The sequence below is a fragment of the Somniosus microcephalus genome, chromosome 6, assembly GCF_052327205.1.
Source record: "Somniosus microcephalus isolate GS21.2 chromosome 6, FLI_Smic_1.0, whole genome shotgun sequence".
Lineage (NCBI taxonomy): Eukaryota > Metazoa > Chordata > Chondrichthyes > Squaliformes > Somniosidae > Somniosus > Somniosus microcephalus.
The window spans coordinates 55,456,507-55,484,504 of NC_140992.1; the positions used below are offsets into that span (position 1 = coordinate 55,456,507).

Below are 27,998 nucleotides of genomic sequence, written 5' to 3' on the forward strand. Positions count from 1 at the left end.
AAACTTGATAACTGTGGTATTGTTTTTGTATATCCTCTTAACAGACACGGTCAACCCAGTCGATGGATTGGTGGTGAGGCAAGCGATAAGAACAACAATATGCAGGGGTATGCCTGTACCATGGGTAGATGCCGCCCTGGTCTTGTTCACATCAGAATTGTGAGGCTCTTCTGTTGTTATCAGTCTGATAGTGGATTGTGATCTGCTGTGAAACAATAGGATCATAGTGTAGAATCTTTTATCTGAAGTTCATACTTGTCATACTTTTCAAAATGTTACAATGGTGGATATTGTTTGTTTACTTTATTGTTCAGGAGCCATAAGTTTCTGGCAGACATACCCCTTAAAGAGGCAATATACTATAATTCTAAATATGGGTTAAAAAGCAGCTTTTCTTTTTGGTCAGTGTTCCTTTGTGTTCAAGTAAGTAATCTATCAGAGTGGAAACTGCATCCAGACCATCTGTATTTTGTAAATCAGAGTGCAGTCAAACAAAGACATCTAGTAATGATATAATTGCAGGCAGAATTTGTTTTGTACAATCATTTCCTGCACTGGAGATGCCTTTATACTTTTGGTTGGCTGTAGCTTGCAACATGAAATTCTTACCAATACTTACATCAGTCTAACTGTAGAAGAAGCTAATAGATTAACTTGTTTTCAAAGAAGTGAACTGTATGCAACTTCTTATCCCTACATCATTATACAGTTAGAGATAAATCTAAATTTCTCATGATACTGACTATTCAGCTCACTGTGAATATAATTATAGTTTTATTCCTAATTAACATCTTTGATTAACAAATTCATGGTGAGTACCTGGATGAAAGAAGGAAAAACTTTTATTTATATAACACCTTTCACAACTGTAAGAAATCACACAACACCAGGTTATAGTCCAACAGCTTTATTTGAAATCACAAGCTTTCGGAGCGCTGCTCCTTCTTCAGGTGAAGTGGAGAAATGCATAAAGACACAGCTTATATAGTCAGAGAATCATGTCAGATGTTTACAGGTAACCTTTCCAACTGCCATTTATCGCACCTCGGCAGAGAGATAATCACAGCAGTCAAAGGTGTGAATGGTGTCCAAACAGGTCAGTCAGGGAAACATTACATCAAAGAACAATGAGGTGGGGTCACAAGGGGTCAAATATTGCAGATGCTGGGGTCTGTATGAAAAACAAAAAAACAGACAAAAAAAATGTCTTTTTTTTGTCTGTTTTTTTGTTTTTCATACAGACCCCAGCATCTGCAATATTTGACCCCTTGTGACCCCACCTCATTGTTCTTTGATGTAATGTTTCCCTGACTGACCTGTTTGGACACCATTCACACCTTTGACTGCTGTGATTATCTCTCTGCCGAGGTGCGATAAATGGCAGTTGGAAAGGTTACCTGTAAACATCTGACTTGATTCTCTGACTATATAAGCTGTGTCTTTATGCATTTCTCCACTTCACCTGAAGAAGGAGCAGCGCTCCGAAAGCTTGTGATTTCAAATAAAGCTGTTGGACTATAACCTGGTGTTGTGTGATTTCTTACATTTGTCCACCCCAGTCCAACTCCGGCACCTCCACACCTTTCACAACCTTAGTGTAGTGTATGTACCTTTAAGGGGAGAACTACTTTTTACAGCTCCTGTATACTGTAGTACCGGCAGTGACCACACCGGTATATAAACCCTGAGTAGGGATCTGTACTTTTAGTTTTACAGTAACCCTCATCCAGTAAATACCTGTTGATTGTTCCTGCAGTCTCGTGTCTAGTTATTGAAGGACACACTACATCAAAAATACACGGATCTAACAGTGGCGACAAGGCAGATTCAAACCTACCTGCAACTCTGCATTACCTCCCAGGGATTCGCTCCTGGAGAACAGTGGAAGAAAGTTGAGGCCAGAAGCACAGGCGTCGACCACGAGCAACCGCCCAGTCATCCAGCAGAGATGCAGCATCGCAGGGGAGGCTGTTGAGAGCTGGGCTTGGTTCTCCAGTCACGGTGGTCCAGCGAAATGGGCTGGCAACAGGTGCGGCGCAGACCCTTCCCGGACAGCGGCGGCTAGAGCCGACCGACGGCACAGAAAAGGCCGAGCAGTGTCGATGGGAGAAGAGAGAGGGTAGAGCGCACAGGGCGCAGCCGGTGTTCAGGACCGAACGGCGTCGACGGGAGAAGAGAGTGGGTGGAGCGCACAGGGCACAGCCAGTGTTCAGGACCAAACGGCATCAACGGGAGAAGAGAGGTGTGAAAGAAAATGCGCAGAGCACAGCCGGTGTTCAAGGGACGAGCAGCGTCAGCGGGGAAGAAAGGGAAACATGCAGAGCGCAGCCGGTGTTCAAGGGCCGAGCAGCCGCAGCGGAGAAGAAGGGAGAGTGCAGGAAAACACCATTTTGAGCCGCAGCGGAGAAGAAGGGAGAGCGCGGGAAAATGCCATTTTGAGCCGCAGCGGAGAAGAAGGGAGAGCGCGGGAAAACGCCATTTTGAGCTGCAGCAGAGAAGAAGGGAAGCGCGGGAAAACGCCATTTTGAGCCAGTCTAACCACACCCAGGGATGCCGAAGAGTGGCAGTACCACAGCGTTCGACAATGAAGTCGAAGATTGGACGACATATGTCGAACGCATAGAAGTGTACTGCAAGGCGAATGAAGTGCCAGATGAGAGGAAAGCGCTGGTATTGTTGAATTCCATGGGTGCAAAAACGTATGGCTTACTGCGAAACCTAGTAACCCCAGAGAAACCAGTGGACAAGGATTTTGGAAACAGAGGCCTAGAAATTGAGTGCCCTTAGCGCCGATTTTGCGGCGCTAGAGGGCCTAGCGCTGCATTTGGCGCCGGCGCCGAAATTGCCTGGGGCCCTTACGCCGCGGTAGACCGGTAGCGCTGCGCCGGCACCGATGACGTCATCGGTGTGCGCAGCGTCCCGGTTGCCATGCCGACGGGCCCCAGCGCCGAAATTCAGTTGCGGCCGCCTCGCCCGTGACAGCCGCAACTAAGACTCTGGCAACAGAGTCTTACGAGTCTTTGCGCCGGCGCATTAAAGGCCCCGCGGCGGCCGGCCGCTTTCCCGCCGGCCGCCTGGCCGCAGCTCCCTCCCCGGACTTCCCCGCCCCCCCCCCCCCGGAACAGAAGCAAGCCCGGCACTTGTCCGAGGTGCCGGGCTCATTTTTTAAAAGATTTTCGCGGGCCGCGATCGGGTGCAGGCAGCTCCTCCTTAAGGGAAGGAGGAGGCCTGCACTTCCCGAGCCTGCCGCACCGCATCGGGTGCCGCAGCGCCGGAATTGTGGCGCGAAACGGCAGTTAGCGCCGATTTACCGCCGCAAAGACCCTTCAGTAGCGCCGGCAGCCGTTTGGGCGCGGCCCTGCTGAATTTTTGGCGCGCGCAGGGGGACTTAGCGCCAGCACTAACTTCCGGCGCTAAAGCCCTGGCTAAGCCAAAACTCAATTTCTAGGCCATAGTGTCAACCCTACAGAACCACTTAAACCCCACACCGCTGCTGATAGCAGAAAGATTTAAGTTTCACAAAAGGAACCAGCATAAAGATGAAAGTAATGCTGAGTATTTAACGGAACTGCGTAAGCTATCGAAACACTGCCAGTTTGGAGCGGGACTGCCAGATACCTTAAGGGACAAGTTTGTGTGTGGGCTTCAAAGTGAAGGAACCCAGAAACGGCTTTTATCTGAAAAGGACCTTACACTGGAAAAGGCTTTCAGCATGGCAGTATCACACGAAGCAGCCGCATGGGGCGCTGCAGAGATACAACGGAGACCGCAAGAATATGGCGCAAATGAAATGTCATACGGAACAGTGAAGTGTTATCGCTGCAGCAGAACAACACATGACCATAATGATTGCTGGTTTAAGGACAAAGCGTGCAGACAGTGTGGAAAAGTAGGACACATAGCAAGAGTCTGCAGGTCGGGAAAGAAAACCAGCAGCAAGAAATCTCCACAGGAGAAGTACAAGAAGGTACATAAGGTGACGGAGAGTAGTTCAGATGAACAGAAAAGTGATACAGACTCCGGAAGCAAGGAGCTGGGATGTCTGAAACTACATAAGGTGATCCAAACGGAGGATCATCAAACTATCTGGGTCACGCTCAAGATAGCTGGAGTCCAAGTGAAAATGGAATTGGACACAGGATCAGCCGCAACAGTCATAAACCGAAGGGACTACAAGCGGCTATTCTCACATATACCCTTGAGAGATACAGAGATTGTCTTGAAGATGTACACGGGGCAAAAAGTCTACCCCAAAGGAAAAATAAGGGTGAATGTTGTATATAACGGTAAGGAAACACCAAAGATGGACCTATATGTATTGCCAGATGGAGGACCACCACTACAAGACTTAAATGGATCCGGAAGATACAGCTAGATTGGCATTCCATACAAGCACTAACTGTAGATGCCAAAAAGGAAGACGACGCCACACCTGGACGACTGTCAAAAATGCTAACTGACGCACAAGAAGTGTTCCAGGAGGGACTCAGAACACTAAAAGGCATAACAGCGATGATCAAAATAGAGGAAAATGCAAGCCCAAAGTTTTTTAAGGCCAGACCGGTGCCTTATGCGATCCGCCCAGCCGTCGAAGCAGAGCTGGAAGGTTTGGAATGTTCAGGAGTACTGTCCAAAGTGGACTGGAGCGAGTGGGCCACACCCATCATTCCTGTAATGAAGAGGTCGTTGAGTAATACGCCTGGGGAACCAAAGAAAGTTCGCATCTGTGGGGACTTTAAGGTGACAGTGAACCCAGTCCTTCACACGGTACAATATCCGCTTCCGCGGATTGAAGATATTTTCGCCTCACTATCTGGAGGGAAACGCTTCACGAAGATTGATCTGGCCCAGGCGTACCTGCAAATGGAGGTAGAAGAAGCCTTGAAACAGTACCTCACGATCAACACTCATAAAGGTCTCTACCAATACTACCGGCTGGTGTTCGGGGTAACATCAGCTCCGGCTATTTGGCAAAGGGCAATGGATCAAGTCCTGCAAGGGATGCCAGGGACCCAGTGTTATTTGGACGACATCCTGGTCACGGGCGAAAATGACAGTGCTCACCTTGCCAACCTGGAGCAGGTGCTCACTAGATTGAAGGAATATGGGCTCCGAGCAAATCGCCACAAATGCGAGTTTTTCCAGAAGCAGATCTCGTATTGTGGCCACGTTATTGATGAAGAGGGGTTACATAAGTCCCCTGAAAAGATTGAGGCAGTAGTCAAGGCTCCAGCACCGGAAAATGTGTCACAACTGAGGTCGTTCCTCGGGCTGGTGAACTACTACCATAAGTTCTTGCCGAATTTGTCTACAGTACTACACCCACTGAACACCCTACTGCAAACGGGGGTACCATGGAAGTGGAATGACGAATGTAAACGAGCTTTCCAGAAGTGCAAAGAATTGATCACATCAAAAGAGGTGTTGGCTCATTTCAACCCAGCACTACCAATTCGGTTGGCGTGTGATGCATCACCCTATGGCATTGGAGCGGTGCTTTCGCACAAGTTCCCGGACGGCTCGGAGAGGCCGGTAGCCTTTGCGACTCGGTCACTAACCTCAGCTGAGCGTAACTACGCCCAGATTGGCAGGGAGGCCCTCAGCCTAGTGTGGGGAGTGTAAAAGTTCAACCACTATCTGCACGGGCAGACGTTCACCTTCCTGACGGACCACCAACCACTTGTCTCCATCTTTAATCCAAAGAAGGGCGTGCCGGTGATGACTGCGCAACGGCTACAAAGATGGTCGCTTTTTCTAGGGGCGAACCAATATGAAATCGAGTTTAAGGGCACGAAACAGCATGGAAACGCTGATGGGCTATCACACCTGCCACTGCCTACTGCGGAGGAAGCACCAGCAGTGGACCCTGTCGAAATATTTCATTCGACTATAATTGAACACTTGCCAGTAACTAACGCTGATATAGAGAAGGAGACCCGAAATGACCCGACACTGTCTCGGGTATATGACTTGACGGTGAAGGGTTGGCCAACACATGGCGACTCACTGTTGCCAGCATTCTCATCCAGAAGAGAACAGCTGTCAGTATGCCAGGGGACCTTGATGTGTGGTTCCCGAGTGGTAATTCCACCCAAGTTAAGGGAGAGAGTGCTCAATGAGCTTCACGAAGGCCATCTGGGAGGGGTAAAAATGAAAAGCCTTGCTGGGGCTTATGTGTGGTGGCCCGGGATCGATCAGCAAATCGCGGACCTGACAAAGAGCTGCTCAGGATGCCAGAAGGTCCAAAATGCACCACCACATGCCCCTCTACACCCATGGGAGTGGCCCTCATCTCCATGGCAACGGGTGCATATTGATTTTGCTGGTCCATTCATGGACTCAATGTTTCTAATAGCCGTGGATGCGCACTCGAAATGGCCTGAGGTGATCAAAATGTCGTCCACCACCACGGAGAAAACTATTGCAGTCCTACGGACCATATTTGCCAGGAACGGCTTGCCAGAGCAGATTTGCTCTGATAACGGACCACAGTTTGTGTCCGAAGAGTTTCGAAGATTCATGAAAAGGAATGGGGTAAGGCATTACACATCCGCCCCGTATCATCCAGCCACAAATGGATTGGCTGAGAGGTTCGTACAAACCTTTAAGAAAGCAGTAAGGGCCATGTGCGATGACGACATTCCACTGCAGCATAAGGTGGACAATTTCCTGTTAGCCTACAGAAATGCGACACATGCAGTCACCAACCAGACCCCGGCCATGATGTTCTTTAACCGAAGGTTGAGATCTCGTCTGGATTTGCTCAGACCAAATGTATGAAGAGATGTTGAGAATAAGCAATTCCAGCACATCAATGAGGAGCCGACAAGGAGCTTCAATGTAGGGCAACCAGTCTTGGCCCGCGACTACCGAACAGAGAAATGGCAACCAGGAACGATATGCACACGGCAGGGGCCACTAATGTACACAGTGGATGTTGGGGAGAACATTGTGAGATGCCATGTCGACCAGATCCTAGAGTCACAGGAACGAGTCAACCCCATGACTCGCGCACCTGGTGATGAACCCGACGTACAGGTAGCATCTACCCAAGAAACAGTAGCATCGGAAGCTGATGAACCAACTGACGACAGGGGGCCTCCGCACCAAGAACAAGACACTCAGGAAAGACGCTATCCAGAAAGGGTCAGGAAGCCGCCCCAAAGACTGAATTTATAAATGGACTATTTTCAGTTAATGTGCATGTTAAAAGTGTTAATTGTTAAATGAATGTCATGGTACTGTCAATCTAAAAGGGGAGGAATTGTATTGTATGTACCTTTAAGGGGAGAACTACTTTTTACAGCTCCTGTATACTGTAGTGCCGGCAGTGACCACACTTGTATATAAACCCTGAGTAGGGATCTGTACGTTTAGTTTTAGAGTAACCCTCATCCAGTAAATACCTGTTGATTGTTCCTGCAGTCTCGTGTCTAGTTATTGAAGGACACACTACATCAAAAATACACGGATCTAACACTTAGGACATCCCCAAGTGCTTTACAGCCAATTTAATACTTTTGAAGTGTAGTCGCTGTTGCAATGTAGGAAACGCGGCAGCCAATTTGCACACAGCAATCTCCCACAAACAGCAATGTGATAATGACGAGATAATCTTTTTAGTGTTGTTGATTGAGGGATAAATATTGGCCACGGCAACTCCCCTGCTCTTCTTCGAAATAGAGTCGTAGGATCTTTTACATTCACTGGAGAGAGCAGATGGGGCCTTGGTTTAAAGTCTCATCCAATGACAGCAATAGGACTCTAGCAAGTTTCTATCCTATTGATCACAAACATAATTCTCAAATTTAGGATAATTTCTGGACATAAGAGATCATAATGAATCATAACGAATCATAAGAATATAAGAAACTAGAGATAAAGGTTATTTGTCATCAAGTTTGTCCCTGATGCAATCTATGCACAATCTACTCTCTTATGGGTTTTACCCATTTATCAATGACCTTCACTCACACTATCCACCCTTTTACTGATAATTCAATCTACATTCATCAATGTCCATCAAATCCAATGTCCCCATTGCCTTTCCACCTCCCTGTCCTCCTTTAAGAACCTCCTTAAAATTCACCTCTTTGATCAAGCTTTTGGTCACCCGCTCCTGATATCTCCTTCTTTAGCTTGCCAACCATTTATTTCTGATTATGCCTCTGTGAAGTGCCTTGGGACATTATTCTATATTAAAGGCACTGTATAAAACTAAATTGTTGTTGCATATGACCAACAAAGACAGCTTAAATGCTCTTGTTCTAAAATTAAAACAAATGGTATTCATATAAATACTTTAAATATTTGGAACTTTTTTCACTTGCCTTATGCTTCCTCTCTCTTGGCTTTAGTTTACAGTAATTCCATTTATCGCTTGAAATGTAAATATTGAAATGGTTATGAAAGGCATGATAAAATACTTTATAAATGTCTTCATTTTTTTCTTGTTGTGCTCTTTTTCTCTCTCTCTTCCCCCTCATCCCATTCCAGCCCAAATACAGGGTGCAGTCAGAGTAAACCATTAGCAGGATTATTGATCCTTTAGATCTCTTGAATAGCCACAGGATATTTCAAATTAGGGATAAATACTTCCTTTTGTTACTCATAGCTTTACCATTTCACTTTACTAATTCAAATGCTCATTTAGGCCCCAGACAATCCCCTTTGGAGAGTCTACTCAAAACAACCAAGCCGTTACAACATTGCTGGAGTTTTATGGAACTTTTTGTTCAATGCTTTTAATTGCAGTGATGGATTAAAGTGTGTATGGGGAAAGAATTTGAGTGTTTAAATTGCTGAGCTCTCTTCTAACTGAATCAAAAACAGCAATATAGCTTAAAACGGTGTGTAAATTCCATTACACTATAGGGTGAACAATAACCTGCAGCAATATTTGCCACATTTCTATGGTAATTACATTATTGTTTCCGAATGCTGGGATGTTTTCTTGCAAGACTAAGTCTCAGCAACTCCCCATACTCCACACATACATTGCATTTTACTTATTAGCCACAGAGTTCATTCCTAACTCTCTGAGTCATTTCCTCTCCAATTAAAAAAAAATGCAATAAAAGTTAAAGATCATAGCACCAAGAGCGTTTGATACTCAACAATCATGCTCCCGTTCGAACTCTGCACCTTCACATCTGACAGAGGGCATTATGTACATGCACACCTTTCATTATGCATAGAATGGTTGTCACTAATCTGGTGAGATATGGAGTTGGATCAGCGAGTGCTACCAGTAAGATTGGAAGCTGCTGAACTTTAACTTTGCTGTATTTATTAAAATTTATAGGGGAATTGAGCCACAGAAGTAGAAACTTGAATCAGTTCTATGACACTAAAGTGAAGTTGTTTTCTTTGGGATTCTGAGGAGTATTCCATTTGACTCTAATCAGCAGCAGGAAGTCCCACTCTGCTGTTGTTATGGTGTCAGATCGGGACATGCGGTTTTCTGTGGCCTGGATATTTCTATCTGCATTTTACACAGACTATTCCCTAATCTCAGCATAGGTGATGGGTTGTCAGTACGTCCGCTTTCATCATAAAGTTCTGTCTTTTTGGAAGGTTACAGGAAAAACTTTTTTCCAGCCAAGTGTGAGGTCAACTCCCTAGAACCACACTGCTAGAACACAATCAAATTCCCCAACAAGAATATATAAAAAGGAGAGGTCATAGATCGCCCTGCTTTTTACTGTGATTAATATTTTTCCAACCAGATTTAAAAAAAAATATATACATATTGGCGATGCGTCAATGCCACTTTACAGCAATGGAAAGACACTGCACTTGCTAATCTTTTGCAATGGCTGAGTATCATTTTGAACTGGGTAACAGTTGGGACAATTACATTAAATTTGAAAAGGAAATTGAAGGGGGAGAAATTGGGTATAGCCCCGCTCGGGGTGCTAGAATTGGCGATGCGCAAATTTTATCGCCAGGCGCAACTTATCGCCACCTCCAGCGATATTGGGTTGCTGCGCCACTGAGGGTGATTGCGGCATTAAATCAGGCACTGCACGGGACTCCTAAGGCGCTAACCTGCCGGCGCTACTCAATATCTGGGCGGACGGGTGTAGCGCAGGTGCTGTCAATAATCGATGACCACGAGACATGCAGGCACTGGCCAGCTCTTAAAGGGGCGGGTCATTTAGGTTCAGCAGCCAGACTCATCGCCCTGTAGGCCTCAATTTCGGCGCTGTGCAAACTGAGGCATTGCAAACTTTGACAAGATGGAGAGGGTGAGGCAGAGAGCAGAGCGCTTTTCCCAAAGGGCATTGGATGCTTTGGTTGACGCAGTGGAGCGCCGGCGAGCAGTGCTGTACCCTGACAATGTCAAGAGGCCTCCTCAGAACGAGTACTGCAGAGCTTGGAGGGACGTTTGTCAAAGAGTCAACTCCAGCAGCGTGGCGCCCAGGACTCCTGTGCAATGCAGGAAGAAGTTCAATGATCTCACTCGGGTCGTTAGGTTGAGTGGCTTGTTGGCAATCTTCTTCATCCCTCCATTTGCACCTGACTTTATGGCCAGAGGGTGCGCGATGCCCCAATGGCCATCTGTCAGCCAGGACCCATGGCCTTTTCTGGGAACGCACACGCACATTCAATTCAGGGCATACTGTAAGGGCTGATCCACCATGGGGGGACATGAGATGACAACTCAGGGCATACAGTAAGGGCTGATCCACCATGGGGGGGGCATGAGATGACAACTCAGGGCATACGGTAAGGGCTGATCCACCATGGGGGGTCATGAGATGACAACTCAGGGCATACTGTAAGGGCTACTCCACCATGGGGGGCATGAGATGACAACTCAGGGCATACTGTAAGGGCTGATCCACCATGGGGGGGCATGAGATGACAACTCAGGGCAGCATGTTTCAGAACTTCCCGTCCTTTCTCCTGCAGGGCAAGCTGGCCAGGAACCGGAGTGAACAGAATCGTACTGGCGGGGGCCCTCCTCAGCTGCAGGAACTGATGGACCTGGAGGAAAGAGTCCACCAGATTGCTGGAGGCCGGATGATAGGTCCTGTCACCACTGGAGCTGCCGACCCCATTGTGCACAGCGATGGTAAGGTCATCACCTTTTTGAACTCTCTCCTTCCACTTGTTCCCCCCACCAGCATGCTTTTTCAGCCTGGACCCATGTCAGAGCATTGCAGCACTCTTGCATCCCTTGCTACCACCCTGGCCTTTCGCTAAATCCACTCTTCAACCTCCCTGCTTTCAGATGCTGCATCACCAGCTCGGGAGCCGGGCCATCTAGCTGCCAGGGACACTGACTCCGGAGGCAACAACCAGGAGGAAGCCGGACCATCCGTCCCACCCTCAGGTGAGCCAGCCCATCTGCAGACTGGGGATAGTGCTTCCCTGGAAGGGAGCGGGGGTGGGGGGGGATGGATCTGAGGAGGAACCAGTTGCAGGAACCAGCGGCTTCCAGCAGCGCAAGGGGGGATTGTGCAGGACTTCGGGGCAGCCCTGGAAAAGACTGCCCAGGGCGTCGCGACATCATTGGAAAGGACTGTCCAGGGCGTCGCGACATCACTGGAAAGGACTGTCCAGAGCTTCACCGATGCACTGGCACCTGCCACGCAGTCCCTCGCTGGCCTCATGCAGAGGCAGATTGAGGCCACACAAGCACTGACTGCTGTCACCCTCCATGGTTCAGGCAGGATTACCTGGGGCCCTTGCAGCACCACATCAGGCCAGCAATCTGTGGACCAGCCGATGGGTCTGCATGCTGTGGTGCTGCCCCGTCAGAGTGCCAGTGTGTCGGCCGACCACGGAGCTGGTGTCCGCTCTCAGGATGTCAGCATTCCTAATGCCAATGCAGGCACGTCTCCACTGCAGCTGCCATCACCTGCAGGACAGACTGCTTCCACCCATGCCCAATTGGAGCAGTCAGCATCCGGCCCCTCCAAGCCCAGAGTCCGTCCAGGCCATCCCTCAGGGGCATCAGCGCGTTCGGACAGTCAGCAGGCGTCCCCCAGCTTTCATGCAGCCACTGGGGTCCCATTACGGAGGAGCTGCAGGGAGGGAAGGGGCTGTTCTCGCAAGAGAAGTAGATCTCCATCAAAGGGGAAAGAGTAGAAGGAGCTGCAGAAACGTCCTATTTCTAGAAATCAAGGCCGTGGATGGTGGTCTGAATGGTAGTCATGTTTTGGATAGTCTCCCGGGTGTGTGAGGAACGTGTTCTGAATGTTACTCATGTTTTGGATAGTCTCCCTGGTGTGTGAGGCACTTATGTGTTAGTTTGTTAGTTAAGCTTTCAGTTGCCATTGCTTTGTCATGTTGGAAGGAAGCACAGTTTTCAAAATAAACAAAGAATTTTAATGTCATTGGCCATGTCTGCTATTTACAATCATTGTGGCCTTCATAGGCTTTGGGTTATCCGAATGGTTCCATTCGTGGTCTTCCAATGGCACCAACCAGTCCGTGAGTGGGGCCAAGAACCAACTCCTTATCAGCCTCAGACGGACGGCCCTTCAACTTTCTCGGACCCTCCCATCTTGGTCCTCCTCCTCCTCCTCCTCCTCCTCCTCCTCCTGCTCCTCCTCCTGCTCCTCCTCCTGCTCTGCTGGTCCTTCAATGTCTGCTGTCATTGGCTGGGTGCGCAGGGTGGCGAGGTTATGGAGCATGCAGCAGACAACGACGAAGTGGGAGACTCTCTCTGGTGAGTACTGCAAGGCTCCTCCCGAATGGTCCAAACAGCGGAACCGCTGCTTGAGCACGCTGATTGTGTGCTCCACAATGTTCCTCGTCGCCTGATGGCTGACGTTGTAGTGCTTTTCTGCAGGGGTGCTGGGCGTACGGAGCAGGGTCATCAGCCATGGGCACAGTGGATAGCCCTTGTCGCCGAGAAGCCAGCCTTCTGAGTGAGCCGGGGCCTCGAAAAGGTCAGCGACTGAAGTCTGGCTCAGGATGAAAGCTGTAGTGTATGTACCCGTCTACCTTTAAGAGAACTATTGTATGTAACCGTCCACCTTTAAGAGAACTACTTTAGGTGTTGCACTACTTTGTTGGCTTCTGTATACTGTAATACCAACGGTGACCACACCGGTATATAAGTGCTGTGTCAGGAGTTATTGGGCAGATTCGCCCTGACCTTCGAATAGTAAAGTCCTGTTTTAAGTTACTCTTGGAGTCTGTGTATTAATTAACTAAACAACCCACAGACTTTACAGTGGCGACGAGTCCGATCGTACCCTGCGGCAACAATACGTCCGAAGCAGTTAACGAGCGTCGAGAAGAGGCAACCGCCCTTGTCGTTCTGCTGGGAAAAAACTCGAGGCTGCAGAACTAGAAAGGAGGAAGAATTTAGAGACAAAGACTTCCATCAGCAACAGGCACTGACTGTCCCTTCTGCCACGGTGAGGAGTGAGCTGATCAGCACGAGAAGCAAGGCGGCCGCGGTGACTGTGAGTAAGGGAAAGTAAAAAGAATAACCGGAGGATAAGGGCGGTGCACTCGACCACGGTCGAGGGGGAAAGGAGCCGGACAGAAGTCGGGCCCAGAGGCGCTGAGACTGGGGCAGCGTGGAGCAAGGAAGCCGCGGTACAGACAGGCTGGGGGACGCAACGGCGTCGTGAGACAGCTAGACTGCGACCGGCAAAAAAGGCCGGGCAGCGACCGAAGCCACGAAGCGCTGCGACCGGGAACGTAGGCGCGGGAAGAGATAAACTCAGCCGCAGCCGGGGAGGGAAGCACCGGACTGCGAGAGGGCTGGGAGGCGCGATTGGGAGCCGAGCGAGCGGGAGAGGCAGAGCCAACCAAGGGAGACTGAGCGAGAGCCAGTCCAGCGGCTGAAACTGTTCTCCGTCAACGGGGTGTACCCAGCGCCGGTAGAGCCGAGCGAGCGGGAGAGAGACAGAGCCCGAGCAAGGGGAACTGAGCGAGAGCCAGCCCAGCGGCTGAAACTGTTCGCCGTCAATGGGGTGTACCCAGCGCCGGTTGCCCTGCCGAGAAAAGGGAAAGCACTGAAGCCGACGCGCAGGCTGTGAACCTGAAAGCCAGCGGCCGTCGCCCGTGGGGAAAGTGTACCCCTCCCGCCAGGGGAAGAAACGCGGGAAACCGCCATTAGGCGGAGAAGAAGACAGAAGCGGGGAACCGCCATTGAAGTGGGCGGGGAGAGAAGATAAGCACGGGAAACCGCCATTTTCGCGGGAACCGCCATCTTGAAAAAAAAAAGAAAATTTAAAGAAATAATCCGTGGTGTTATCAGGAAGAGAGGAAGATGCCTAAGCATGGTAACATCAACGATTTTAACTCCGGGTTAGAAGACTGGGCCACGTATGTGGAATGCATTGAGATCTATGGTGAGGCCAATAAAATAGAAGAAGATGACAAAGCTATAACCTTGCTAAACTCGATGGGCGCGAAGACATACGGGCTCTTGAAGCATCTACTAGCACCAGCTAAACCGGCGGATCAGACTTTCGATGATATTGTTGCTGTCCTGAAGGATCATTTTAACCCCGCAGCACTGATGTTAGTGGAACGATCCAAATTCTATGCGAGAACGCAAAGGAAAGACGAAAGCAACACAGAATACTTGGTCGAACTGCGTAGACTAGCGAAACACTGCCAGTTTGGAGGGAACCTGACAGAGGCATTGCGAGACAAGTTCGTGTGCGGGTTGTCAAAGGAAGGAACGCAAAAGCGACTACTCGAAGAGAACGATCTTACACTTGAGAAGGCTGTCCTTATTGCTGCATCGAACGAAGCCGCAGCGAAAGGAACGGCGGAAATGCAGCTAAAGGCAGCGGCACTCAGGGTGCAGCAAATTACTTCGGGTATAACGAAATGCTATCGTTGTGGGAAGACAACACACGACCGGAACCAATGCTGGTTTAAAAACCAGGAATGTAGGAAATGTGGCAAGCTCGGTCACATAGCTAAGGTATGCCGGTCAGGAAAGAAGACCAACAATAATGAGTCACCACAAAAGAGGTACAGAAAGGTACATGAGGTGACTAGGAGGAGTCCGGAAGAACAGAATTCGGACTCACACTCCAACTGCAAGGAACTGGATAGTCTGAGAATTCACAATGTGAGTAATGAAGCTGACCGATAAGCTATCTGGATCACACTACAGATTGCAAAAGTCCAAGTGAAAATGGAAGTGGACACCGGATCGGCGTTGACGGTCATGAATAAGCATGATTATAAAAAGTTATTCAAGCATATTCCCCTACGGGATACGGAACTAGTATTGAAGACATACACGGGGCACAAAGTATACCCCATCGGAAAGATAGAAGTCAAGGTGAGATACAAGGACAAAGAGCACCAAAGGATGGACCTGTATGTGTTGCCTGAGGGAGGTCCACCACTTCTGGGATGGGAGTGGATCAGGAAAATAAAGATAGACTGGCATTCACTAAACACCATGACGGTAGATTCCGGAAAGGAAGATGTCAAACCTGAACGATTGTCCAGAATATTAGACGAAGCTAAAGAGGTATTCCAGCAAGGACTGGGAACACTGCGAGGAATTAAAGCAAAGGTTAAGATTGCAGAACATGCAAGCCCAAAATTTTTCAAAGCCAGATCGGTACCTTACGCGATACGACCTGCTGTGGAGGCAGAACTGGAAGAACTTGAACGATCAGGGGTACTGTCAAAAGTGGACTGGAGTGAGTGGGCCACGCCCATTGTTCCCGTCATGAAGTCTTCACCAAGTGACAAGCCAGGGGGACCGGGGAAGGTCCGCATCTGCGGAGACTTCAAGATCACAGTGAATCCGGTGCTTCACACGGTACAATACCCGCTTCCGCGGATTGAAGATATCTTTGCTTCGTTGGCTGGAGGGAAACACTTCACCAAGATAGACCTGGCACAGGCATACTTACAAATGGAAGTCGAGGAAGAGTCGCGTCAGTACCTCACCATCAACACACACAGAGGCTTGTATCGTTATAATAGACTGGTTTTTGGGGTAGCTTCGGCTCCAGCAATTTGGCAGAGGGCCATGGAGCAGGTATTACAAGGAATTCCAAGCACGCAGTGTTACTTAGATGATATCCTGATTACGGGAGAAGACGAGGAAGAACACCTCACAAATTTGAAACTGGTGCTCACTAGGTTGAAGGAATATGGCCTTCGAGTTAATCGCAAGAAATGTGAGTTCTTCCAAAAACGGATCTCGTACTGCGGTCATGTCATTGACCGAGAGGGGCTGCACAAGTCACCTGACAAGATAGAAGCTGTCGTGAAGGCCCCCGCTCCGGAAAACGTATCACAGTTAAGATCATTCTTGGGGTTGATTAATTATTATCACAAGTTTCTGCCGAATCTATCCATGGTGCTGCATCCGCTGAATGCTCTGTTGCGGAAAGAAGTACCATGGAAGTGGAGTGAGGAATGTAAAAAGGCCTTTCGCAGAAGCAAGGCGTTGATTACCTCTGAAGAAGTGTTGGCTCATTTCAACCCAACGTTACCTCTTCGTCTAGCTTGTGATGCTTCCCCCTATGGAATTGGAGCAGTACTTTCACACAAGTTACCAAATGGCTCGGAAAGGCCAGTGGCATTCGCGTCCCGATCATTGACCTCCGCGGAGTGAAATTATGCTCAAATAGATAGGGAGGCCCTCAGCCTTGTGTGGGGTGTAAAGAAATTCAATCATTACCTGCAGGGCAAGAAGTTCACATTACTGACAGACCACCAGCCGTTGGTGTCCATATTCAACCCTATCAAGGCCATTTCCACCATGACAGCGCAAAGGTTACAGAGGTGGTCCGTGTTACTTGGGGCACACCAATATGACATCGAATACAAAAGGTCCAAACAGCATGGAAATGCTGATGGGTTATCGCGCTTGCCATTGCCGATAGTAGAAGAAGCGACTACAGTGGACCCGGTAGAGATGTTCCACTCATCCATAGTGGAATGTCTACCAGTAACAAATTCGATGATCGAAAACGAAACAAGAAATGACCCGGCTCTCTCACGATTCTATGATTTAACGGTGGAGGGATGGCCAGCACAGGGCGAACCAACACTGCCAGCATTTTCACAGAGAAAAGAACAGCTGTCAGTGTGTCGAGGAACCCTGATGTGTGGATCTAGAGTGGTGATTCCACCCAAACTTCAACAGAAGGTGTTAAAGGAGCTGCACGAGGGACATCTGGGTGGAGTGAAAATGAAGAACCTAGCAAGAGCGTTTGTGTGGTGGCCAGGCATTGATGGGGACATTGAAGAAATCACTAAGAGCTGTCTAGGATGCCAGAAGGTCCAAAACGCGCCACCACAGGCTCCTCTGCATCCATGGGAGTGGCCCTCATCTCCTTGGCAAAGGGTACACATCGACTTTGCTGGTCCATTTATGGACTCAATGTTTCTAATAGCGGTGGATGCACACTCCAAGTGGCCGGAGGTAATAAAGATGTCCACCACCACCACGGAAAAAACCATCACAGTGTTAAGGACCATGTTTGCTAGGAATGGGCTGCCGGAACAGATCTGTTCTGATAATGGACCGCAATTTGTGTCCGAAGAATTCAAGAAGTTCTTAAAGAGCAATGGGGTTAAGCACTACACGTCAGCCCCATACCATCCCGCCTCCAATGGATTGGCTGAAAGGTTTGTCCAGACCTTCAAGTAGGCCATAAAGGCCATGGGTAATGAAGCCATTAACTTACAACATAAGGTGGATAGCTTCTTGTTGGCGTACAGGAATGCAACACATGCGGTCACAAATCAAACTCCCGCCATGATGTTTTTTAATAGACGACTAAGATGCCGGCTGGATTTGCTTAAGCCAAATGTCAGAAGGGACGTAGAGAACTGGCAATTCCAGGGCATGAATGAAAGGCCAACTAGATCTTTTCAGATAGGTCAACAAGTTTTGGCCCGCGACTACCGTACCGAGAAATGGCAGCCTGGAACTATTGGAAAAAGGCTAGGGCCGTTGATGTATACGGTGGACATTGGGGACAGTATAATAAGGCGCCATGTTGACCAGATCATAGGGTCAGCCACAAATGGCCAATCTACTCCACCACCTTACACGGTTAATGTTGAGACAGAGATACCCAGAACACCTACCTCCGATCTGGTAATACTGGAATCAGATGAACCTGACACTGTCCTTCAAGCCGAATCGACCTTGCCAGAAGCACCTGCTACCCCGCCGGGAGTTACGACACCACCGAGGCGTTATCCGGACAGAGTCCGGAAACCTCCAGAGAGACTGAATCTGTGAACTGTCTTGCATCAAGTTGTATATATGTTATAATGTATGTTTAATGGGGAATCAGTATGTTGTAAGCTAAAAAGGGAGGATTGTAGTGTATGTACCCGTCTACCTTTAAGAGAACTATTGTATGTAACCATCCACCTTTAAGAGAACTACTTTAGGTGTTGCACTACTTTGTTGGCTTCTGTATACTGTAATACCGACGGTGACCACACCGGTATATAAGTGCTGTGTCAGGAGTTATTGGGCAGATTCGCCCTGACCTTCAAATAGTAAAGTCCTGTTTTAAGTTACTCTTGGAGTCTGTGTATTAATTAACTAAACAACCCACAGACTTTACGAAAGCGTCGTGGCTGCTGCCTGGGAACTGTGCATTGACTGCCAGGATCAGCTGTCGGTGGTCACAGACCAGCTGCACATTCAAGGAATGGAACCCCTTGCGGTTGCAGAACTCCTCAGGATTCTGTACAGGCACACGCAAAGCCACGTGCGTGCAGTCAATGGCGCCCTGCACCATGGGGAAGTCCGCTATTGCCGTGAAGCCCTCTGCGCGCTCCTGCTGCTTCTCCGGTGTCACATTGAAGGAGATGTACTGACGCCGCCTTTTAAACAGGGCATCTGTAACCTGCTGGATGCAGCTATGCACCGCAAACTGGGATATGTTGGCAATGTCCCCAGTTGCTGACTGGAAGGAGCCGGTCGCATAGAAATTCAATGCCACTGTTACCTTCACAGCCACCGACAGAGAGGTCCTGCACCTTATCTGCGGCTGCAGATCTTCCTGAAGCTGGTGGCTAAGCTCAGTCACCACCTCCTTTCGGAATCACAGCCTCCTAACACACTGCTCCTCCGACATGTTGAGGTAAGAGAACTGCTGCCTGAATACCCTGGCAGCGTAAGGTCTGGTGTGGCGACGTCTGTTGGCCCTCCTCTGTCTGGCCATTCCTGGCCCTCACTCCCTCTGTCCCTGTGCCCTTTCAAGATGGTCGAGCAGCAGGACGTTCCCCTCCAAAGCAGCCCCCATAATAATAGGCCCCAATTCTCGGCCTCTTTAGGCGCTAATCGCTGGCGCTAGCAACCGAATTTCTCCCCCGAAGTGTTTCTATCAAATTTAGACTCCATTTTCTGACAAGATTCACACATTGTGAGTTATATTTATTTGACTTTTCATAATCTCCTGAAACACAATTAGATTTTTTTTCTGCACCTACAAGAAGAGCAATAATCAGCGTCTTCAAGCTACACTTATGGAGTTGCTTCTCAGTAACTTAATCATTGTGGCTAAATTAGAGCTTCAGGCACATACATATTCATGCATGCATTTAATATATAAATAATCATTGTAAACAAGAAGCAAAAGACGTCAGATGCTAGAAACCTGAAACAAAAACAGAAAATCTGGAAACACTCACCAGGTCAGTCAGCATTAGAGGAGAGAACAGGCAAGTTAAAGGGTTCTATTTTAACACTAACCACTCATTGGAAACCAGAGAGGTGGACAGTTAAAAATGACCAGGTTACTTACCTGCTCAGATCCCGACCATTTCTGATTTAAACCTGCAAGGTTTTTGAGGCAGATAAGGAACTTGATTAAAGTAGGTGGAGCCTCAAAAATTTATGCAAATTGAGGTTCTGTAAATAGGTCTCTGTTGCAGTTTTAACCTGGGTCTGAACAGAGAGGCTACGGCAGCTTTCCCACCAGGCAGAAGCTGGTGTGAAGACAGAAGCAACCCTGTCAAGTAAGTCTAAAACTTTCCTTTGTGCAGCCAGGTGGAGCAGGAGTGCTCCTCTGGGCCCCACAAGGAAAGTTATGGCTAACCCTGCCCCAGAATTCTGCCCCCCTCTCCTGTAAGACTCTCCCGAAAACCCCTTCCTGCCGTTTACCTGGAAGTCAGCTTACAGCTGCTCTGTGACCTCATCATGCGCGTCTTGGGCGTGAAGTCGACAGCGGAATTAAATTTAGGTCATTGAGCACGTTTCACACTCAATCCATGCCTCGTCCACCTGAAACCTGCTCTGGGTTAACCCCAAAGTTTCAGGTATAGACCCTTCAGCAGAACTTCCATGGTGGAGGAGCATCCTTGAAGAAAAAAAGGGAACATTTCAGTCGCTCTGATGTAGCAGCTGGCATCATCAGAACAGATGCACTAGAGATGGAGAAACTGGGGGAAAAAATGGAGTCCTTATAGGAAGTAGGAGGAGTAGAAGTTTAATCCAGTGGGAGTCAATGGGCTTGCTCCCCCTAGATAAAGAGGGAGAAGTCCAGGAAGGGAAGAGAAATAGCAAAGGTGGACAAGGGACAGCTGGAAATTTGAAGCGTAGTTAAATTTAAAAATCCCCACATTAGGGTGAGAGCAGGAAGTAGCACCAGCACAGTCATTAAAGTAACATAAAAAGAGGTCAGGGAGGGAGCTTGAATAGGACTGGAACAAAGCATGTTTACTAAAACTTACAAATGGTCAGGCATAAATAAGACCCATGCAGGATCCTATAGCAGTACCTTCTTTCTGGAGAAAGTGAGTGGAGTTAAAGGTAAAGTTGTTCAGAGTGAGTTCAGATAGCTGGGGTAGGGTCGTGGTCAGTGGGAAGTGGTTAGGCCGCTGTTCAAGGAAGAACTAGAGGGCCCACAGGCTGCCCTGGTAAGGGATAGAGGTGTAAAGGGACCATATGTGCACAGTAAAAAGGAGATATTCGGGATAGAATACCAGAATTAATTAAAGTGGCAAGGGCCGCTGTAAAGTCCAGATATAGGTAGATGGGAAATGGATGGGGGGGGGTGCTGTGGGTGGTGGGGGTGGAAAGAAAGAATAAATTAGTTTAATCGCACAGGAGCCGGCTGGACTGATCAGTCTACCAGGACAGTCTTGTTTGTAGACCAAGGGGAGAAGATCTCAAGGCAATAAGGTCAGTAAAGGTCTGGGAAATTATGACTTTATGTTCCGTAGTGGGGCTGTGCTCCAGGGGGAGATAGGAGAAGCTGTCAGAGAGTTGGCGTTCAGCTCAGCAAAGTAGAGACCCTTCCACCGTGCAACAACTGTGTCCCCTTTGCCATTTGGTTTGATAATAATGTCAGGATTGATCCTGAGAGAAATAATTGTTACCTTAGATTGATTAAAAGTTTTATTAAAGGGGTTAAATGATGACAAGTTCAAACAGTTTAGAACTATTATGTGAACTTCAAAATAATGTTACATAGAATTACATATAAAGTTACAGCACAGAAACAGGCCATTCCACCCAACAGGTCCATACCGATGTTTATGCTTCACAAGAGCTTCCTCCCACCCTACTTCATCTAACTCCATTAACATCACCTTCTATTTCTGTCTCCCTTGTGTACTTACCTAGCATCCCCTTAAATGCATCTATGCTAATCGCCTCAACCACTCCATGTGATAGCGAGTTCCACAATTTCACCACTCTCTGAGTAAAGTGAATGGTTGCAAGGCAATATCGCAGACAATACAGCTCATTGGTGTCACAGGTTATGTCATGCATTTGACTTTTTTCCTATTTTTATTTGTTTCTCTGTTTTTTTTTTCCATTTATTTTTCTTTCATTAATCTATCATAGGGGTAACTTTAACCCTGTCTGCCCAGCAGAAAGCGGACAGACAATTTAAATTGTCTCGGGGACTCATCCGCCGACGTCTCACTCTCTTCCCGAAGGCTACGGTTTTAACCTGCTCTTCTGAGTAGCCAGGAAGGGCACCCGCTGGAACCCTGCAGGATTCTTCTTGAAATATAACTAATGAATGATAGCAATATACCCTTGACAACCTGATTCATATAAAAGTATATAATATAGACTAAAACATGACAGGCATAATAAAACAAATAATGATTGCACCCTCCAGGCTATGTGCATAAGGTAAATCATTACTGCTCTCTTCACAGGAGTGAACTTGATTTTGCAATAATGCTCTCAGCTGTAGCTTTGGCTTTATAACACACTCTAATGCTGCGATTTGCCCTTCCTCGGTGGGCGACATTGGTGGTGGGTCCCGACCCCACTGCTGGCTCCATCCCGGCCTCCGACATGACTTTCCGATGATTGGGTTTGTTAAGCCCACCCAGCACGTTTCCCAGCCAATTGAAGGAAGCGGGTCTGATGATGTCATTTATAACGCATCATCAGCCGGTTTCCTTAAAGGGACCCTGCGTAAACTTACTTTGACATTTTGTGCGGTCAGTGTTCTACAGCACTGAGTTGCTGCAAACACTGACAAGCACTGCTTATGGAGGGAGTCACAGCACGCAGGGAGGTTCTCTTCCCTTCCAATGGGCAGAAGAGACCTCCCCAGGAGACCAACACACCCTGGTTGCACATTGCACAGGAGGGCACAAGCAAGGATGTCGTTAGGAGGACCAGGCTGCAGTGGTGCAAACCTTTCAATGATCTCAATAGATCACAAAATGTTAGTGCAAAGCCACACTCAACCTCACCCTGCTGTGTCACTCATCACATCCCCATCACTCTGCCTTCCCTACCCTAATCCTGCACATCCTCACTCACACCAACTTACCTTGCACCTCCACCCATCCCTCTCTATCTAGATTATCACTTTCCCATCTCACTAGCCACCCCTCACCCTCATCCTAGTGCAATCATACCAATTAACAACACACAAGGGTAGGCACTTGTGTGTTTTAGCCAATGTTCATGTGAAGTTTCTGTTAATGTGCTGTCAAACATTGAAATCTTTATTTTCAACACTTTGCTTTCTTGGACAGATTTGTGTGCACCTTTGGAAGTGGTTTAGTGAGTTGCAGTGAATGGTGAGACATAACGGTACCCCCCCGCAATGGTCATGAGTGTGAAAGGAATGGCTTGGGCATTGGAGAGATGCTTTATGGTGCTGATGTGAGGTGGTGCCAACCTGGCACATCATGTGGCAGCCAAGATTTGCAGCATCAATGAAGTAAATGTGGCCATGGTGAGGCCATTCCTGGCAGCCCGGGCAACAATGTGGTCAGGTGCTGATGTTCTCTGTCCTGTGCAGCATCAAGTAATTGCAGAGAAGGTTGGTGTGGTTGTTGTTGCTGCTGGTGTACCTGGTGCTGCTGGTGTTGGTGCTGATCGTGGTCAGATTTTAAGGACCAAGGTGAGAGAGTATAAAGTGCACCCATGCTGATGGAATAGATGGCAGGTGAAGTAGAGATGACAGAAGCAATCTGTCAATGGTGGGAGAAGTAATGAGGTTAGACTACATGGAGACTTGTGTAAAGACTTGCAGCATCCTGAATCTGTAGTGGAAATACAGTTTAGAGAAGCTAGTGCTTAAGGGAAGATATCTGAATCAGCTGAAGCTGTCAACTCATCAGCTGATTCAATGGCCACTGACCTCCTGCCTCAGCTTCACTGACGAGGTCTAGGCAGAACGGGAAACCCATGGGAGACCTGTGAAAGTTAAAAAGCTGGGGAAAAAAGCATTGTTAACTGGCTGTAAGCAAGCCACTAATGATTTGAATTGGGTCCCCCGTCACTGCCTGTCTGATCTGGTCAGCGCCGCGGTCCCAACATTGGGAAATGCAGGTGTGCGCGTTTTGACAGTGGGTTCCTGACCTGCTGTCAATCATTTTAAATTTCACAGCTGGCCCGCCACCAATTGGGTTTACTGAGCGCCAGCAAAATCACAGCCTAAGTCACCTCTTTAATGCTTAGATCAATAAATGCTTGTAGAGTATGACTTGGAATGGATATATGCTATATCTTCTTAATTTTTGTTCTATTGGAAGTCAATCTATGTCAGAGAATCCAATTGTTGATCACTTGCAGCTTCACCCCATTACTCAGTGAGACATGATAAACTCCCTGCCACTTCTACCACTTTACACAACTTTGATGGACATCGAACTGGGTGGGTTTGAATAATTTCCTTTTAGGACCTCCAGATGGATGGGGGTACAATTCACTCTTATGCTTTTAAAATATATACTTAAAAAGGCATCAAATTTATAAATACGAGGTAGTAATTTTAATGACAAGCACGATATGGTAGAAAAATGTCCTTTAACCTTCTAAGTAATGATAACATTTTGTGTTTTACAAAGTATATATTTATAATCGGTCTGGAACATAAGTAGAGACATCTTGCAAAGTTCCACCGAGTACTTTTAAGGGGAAGCCAAACTGAAATACTCAACAATTCTCTCTACAGTTACATCTCATTTGAATACAGAAAGCTGATTGCCTGAAGGGCATCTTCATGGTTTTGATTAAGAACGGTTCAGCTTGATTGAGCCTGCTCTCATAATGTTAGTCCATATGTGGACTCAGCCAGAGGTAGTAAAAGGAAGGATTTTACACTGCTCAGTTTTTGGTAAAGAGCTTAATCAATGGGAAAAAAATACGGAGTTGAGTTAAAATCTATAAGTTGTACTGGACTACATAGATCCAATTTTCCTTGATCTGCAGTAAAAGCTGTTTGAGTAGCACATTGTGTTAAATTCACTGCCATGAATATACATTGTAAATCTTTAAATTAAGTCCTTGGTGACTGCTTCCTGACTTAGTCGGTGGCCATTGTTAATATGTATGAGTAACTGGTCGAAAGTGCACCACAAAGGTAAAATAATTTACACTTGTCATTTTTTTGGTATAGGATGGGCAAAGAAATAATACATAAAACCTGTGTGGAAACTTCGCTGCAGTTGGACATAAACCATTCAAATTTTATTTTTAAAGCACAATCTTAAATAAATTGACTTTTATCCAGATTGACTTTTGCAAAGAGTTCAGACTAGCTTTTTAAACAGATTTCCCATTGCAAATTTAAATTCCAGCTGTTTGAGAAGAAAGCAGGATAGTAGTACATTCAACATACTGCTCTGTCCTGGGTAGACTTGTAAAGCCCTCCCTCAATCACGGCAATACTTTTCTAGACCTAGGCCTTAATTTTTCAATTGATGTCACTGATGCTAATCCCCCATTAACAGCTACAACAGGGCATGGGTTTAAATTGCTCAGCACAGTACAACACCAAAGGCAAATTTAGGTTTGAAATATGGTAGCGTTTGTAAATCTGAGAAATCTGAGTCACCAACAGATAGCTTTTCGTTTGATCCTTCACTTGTTACCAGCTTAATCTGAAAATATGTACTATACACCTGTCCATTATTCATTATGGCGAAAAGGGGCCGTAACCAATTTCCACCCCCTAATCTGTTACCATACTGCCCCTTCCTCCCACAGCCATCCATTTGATTGAGCACCACATCCAAAATACACATCACTAGTCAGACATTTGTTTAACTGCTGTTAACAATCCAGGACAAGGCTCAGTTCAACAACAAAGCACCAAGATAATTTAATGGAGGTTTGAAAACATTTATTTTTACATAGAATTACATAGAATTTACAGCACAGATCTTTCCCCTCTTTTCAGTCATCAAAAGACCCCAATTGTGAATATAACAGTAAATGTAGATAATTAGTTTTGAAGTGAGAGAGGAAAAAAAAAAAAATGGTACAGACAGACTGAAGCAACTCATATTGACCAGGCTGTGCTTCATTCCCTGCTATCAATTCTCTTCTAATATGCTAAGAGCGTGAAGCATGGGACTGTTGATGATTTGGCTGCGATTATTCACCATTTAATTATCCTTCTGGTTGCTTTGGAAAATGGGTCACCAGTTTTGGTCTCCTTATCTGAGGAATGATATATTTGTCTTAGAAGCAGTGCAACGAAGGTTCACTAGATTGATTCCTGGAAGGAAAGGGTTGTCCTACGCGGAGAGATTGAGTAGATTGGGCCTATACTCTCTGGAGTTTAGAAGAATGAGAGGTGATCTCATTGAAACATATAGAGGCAAAAATTCAGTCACGCCCCCTTTGGGGCACTTTTAGCGCCCCGAAAAAGTTAGCGCCCACGCGCCTGAAATTCACTGGTAGCGCCCCAAGAGGGAGGTGGGGTGCTACAGGAAGTGCACCCCCTCCCTCTTGGGGTGCTGTGAGTGAATATCGTGGCATTACATGCCGCGGTATAGCAGGCCTTCCTCCCCTTATCAAAGGGGAGGGGTCTAGCGCAGCACCACCAGGGATCGGGGTGCCAGCAAAAGAGCCCAGCACTCAAGAGGAGTGCCAGGCTGATGGAGCGCGGCCGGCACCCCATGGGGGGACTGCATAGGAGGCCGGGGACGACAGAGGGGCAGGTGCTGGCAGGCAGCCAGCAACAAAAATGGCCGCCCGGCACCTCCCCTTTAATTATCGCCGCCCTGGCGTCACATACGCCCCTCTGACACTGTCGGACATAGTGTCTGGCAGTATGTCAGGGAGTGCTACCGAAGTTCGTGGCCATGGCGCAAGCAGGCACTGCGCATGGCGATGAGGTCATCAGCGGAGGCGCAGCGTCGTGGTGCGCTACTGGTTACCGCTGCCACTAACCTCCCGCTGAATTTCACGGGAGGCAGTAGCGGCACCGCGCCCGAGCGCTAGTTGCTTTGCGCCCCATTAACGCCTTCTTAGGGCACTAACGGGAGGCACAAAGCAACCGAATTTTGCCTCCATAAGATTCTGAGGGGGATTGACATGGTAGATGCTGAGGGGTTGTTTCCCTTGGCTGGAGAGTCTAGAACTAGGGGGAATAATCTCAGGATAAGGGGTCGGCATAGTCTCAGGATATGGGGAAGACTGAGGAGGAATTTCGTCACTCAGAGGGTTGTGAACCTTTGGAATTCTCTACCCTAAAGGGCTGTGGATGCTGAATCATTGAGTATATTCAAGGCTGAGATAGATAGATTTTTGGTAATTAGAAATTTGATACAGCCAAAAAACGGGTGCGGGCACCGCAATGTGACATATGCCCACACCCATTCAAAAACCGCAGGCAGCATGTCAACTTTGTGCAGCCTGCTAATTATAATAATTACAGTGCACAGCCTAGTGCTGAACACGCTGCTGACAGTCTGTGTGCTCAGCAGGGGCCGAAGTCCGCGTTGTTCAAGCAAGGCTAGAACTGCCTTCTGTTGATGAAAATTGTTTCAACACTAACACAAATGGTTCAACAGGCCAGGGAAAGGGCACCCAGGGTTTCTGATGCAGCATTCGAGCTTTGTGCAGGGGGCTCGAACACTGGAAGAGAGGACCTCTACAGGGAGCCAGAAAGAAGGATGTGAGACCAGATTACCAAGACAGTGTCACCCCCCAAAACTTGGTTCCAGTGCCCAAAAAAGTTTCATGCATCAGTCGAGTGGTCAAGGTCAGTGAATGCATCTTCAAAAGCCATCTCCTACCAACTGCATCAATAGCCTCACACATTGCTCAATGTATGATCCCCATCACTCACCTGCCAACAATCTCTACCAAACACGAGGTACACCTCAAGTTCCTAGCTTCACCTCACCCCCTTGAAGGAGATGGTACTAACCATTCTTGGCAGGGGACATGGCGGGACTGAAAGAATACAAGATGCCGGTATCCTCATATGTTATCCTCCTTCTCGCATCCCACTTCTCCCTCATCCTACAATATCTAATCATTTACAAGCTGCACATGGTGTAAGCATGCACCTCTTGCTTTACCCCCTCCCCTCACCACAACCCTATGCTTGTGCCTTCCTTATTCCAGACACCCAAGAAATCCAGCCTGCCCAGCCAGTGGTTGATGAAGAAGAAGAAGAAGAAACAGCATCACTCGATTTGTTCTCCCAGCCACCAGCTCCTTGAGGTCGTCCTGCACCCCCACTGAAAATCAGCAGCCTTCCAGCACAAGGATGATTAGTTGATTTTTGAAGTAATATTGGCTGCATATATGGATAAAATTGGATTGGAAAGTTTGCTTTGTGGTGGCTTTT

At 47.6% G+C, this 27,998-nt stretch overlaps 1 protein-coding gene across 1 annotated transcript; it reads left to right on the top strand.

Annotated features, from left to right (window-relative positions):
- Positions 1–49: 49 nt before the first annotated feature.
- LOC147115740 (uncharacterized) lies at positions 50–27,963 on the top strand. Its single transcript, XM_085989444.1, has 4 exons — positions 50–159; positions 10,918–11,080; positions 11,240–11,341; positions 27,773–27,963. The coding sequence occupies exons 1-4, from the start codon at positions 100–102 to the stop codon at positions 27,868–27,870; spliced, it is 423 nt and encodes a 140-aa protein (XP_085845570.1). The 5' UTR covers positions 50–99; the 3' UTR covers positions 27,871–27,963.
- Positions 27,964–27,998: the final 35 nt, after the last annotated feature.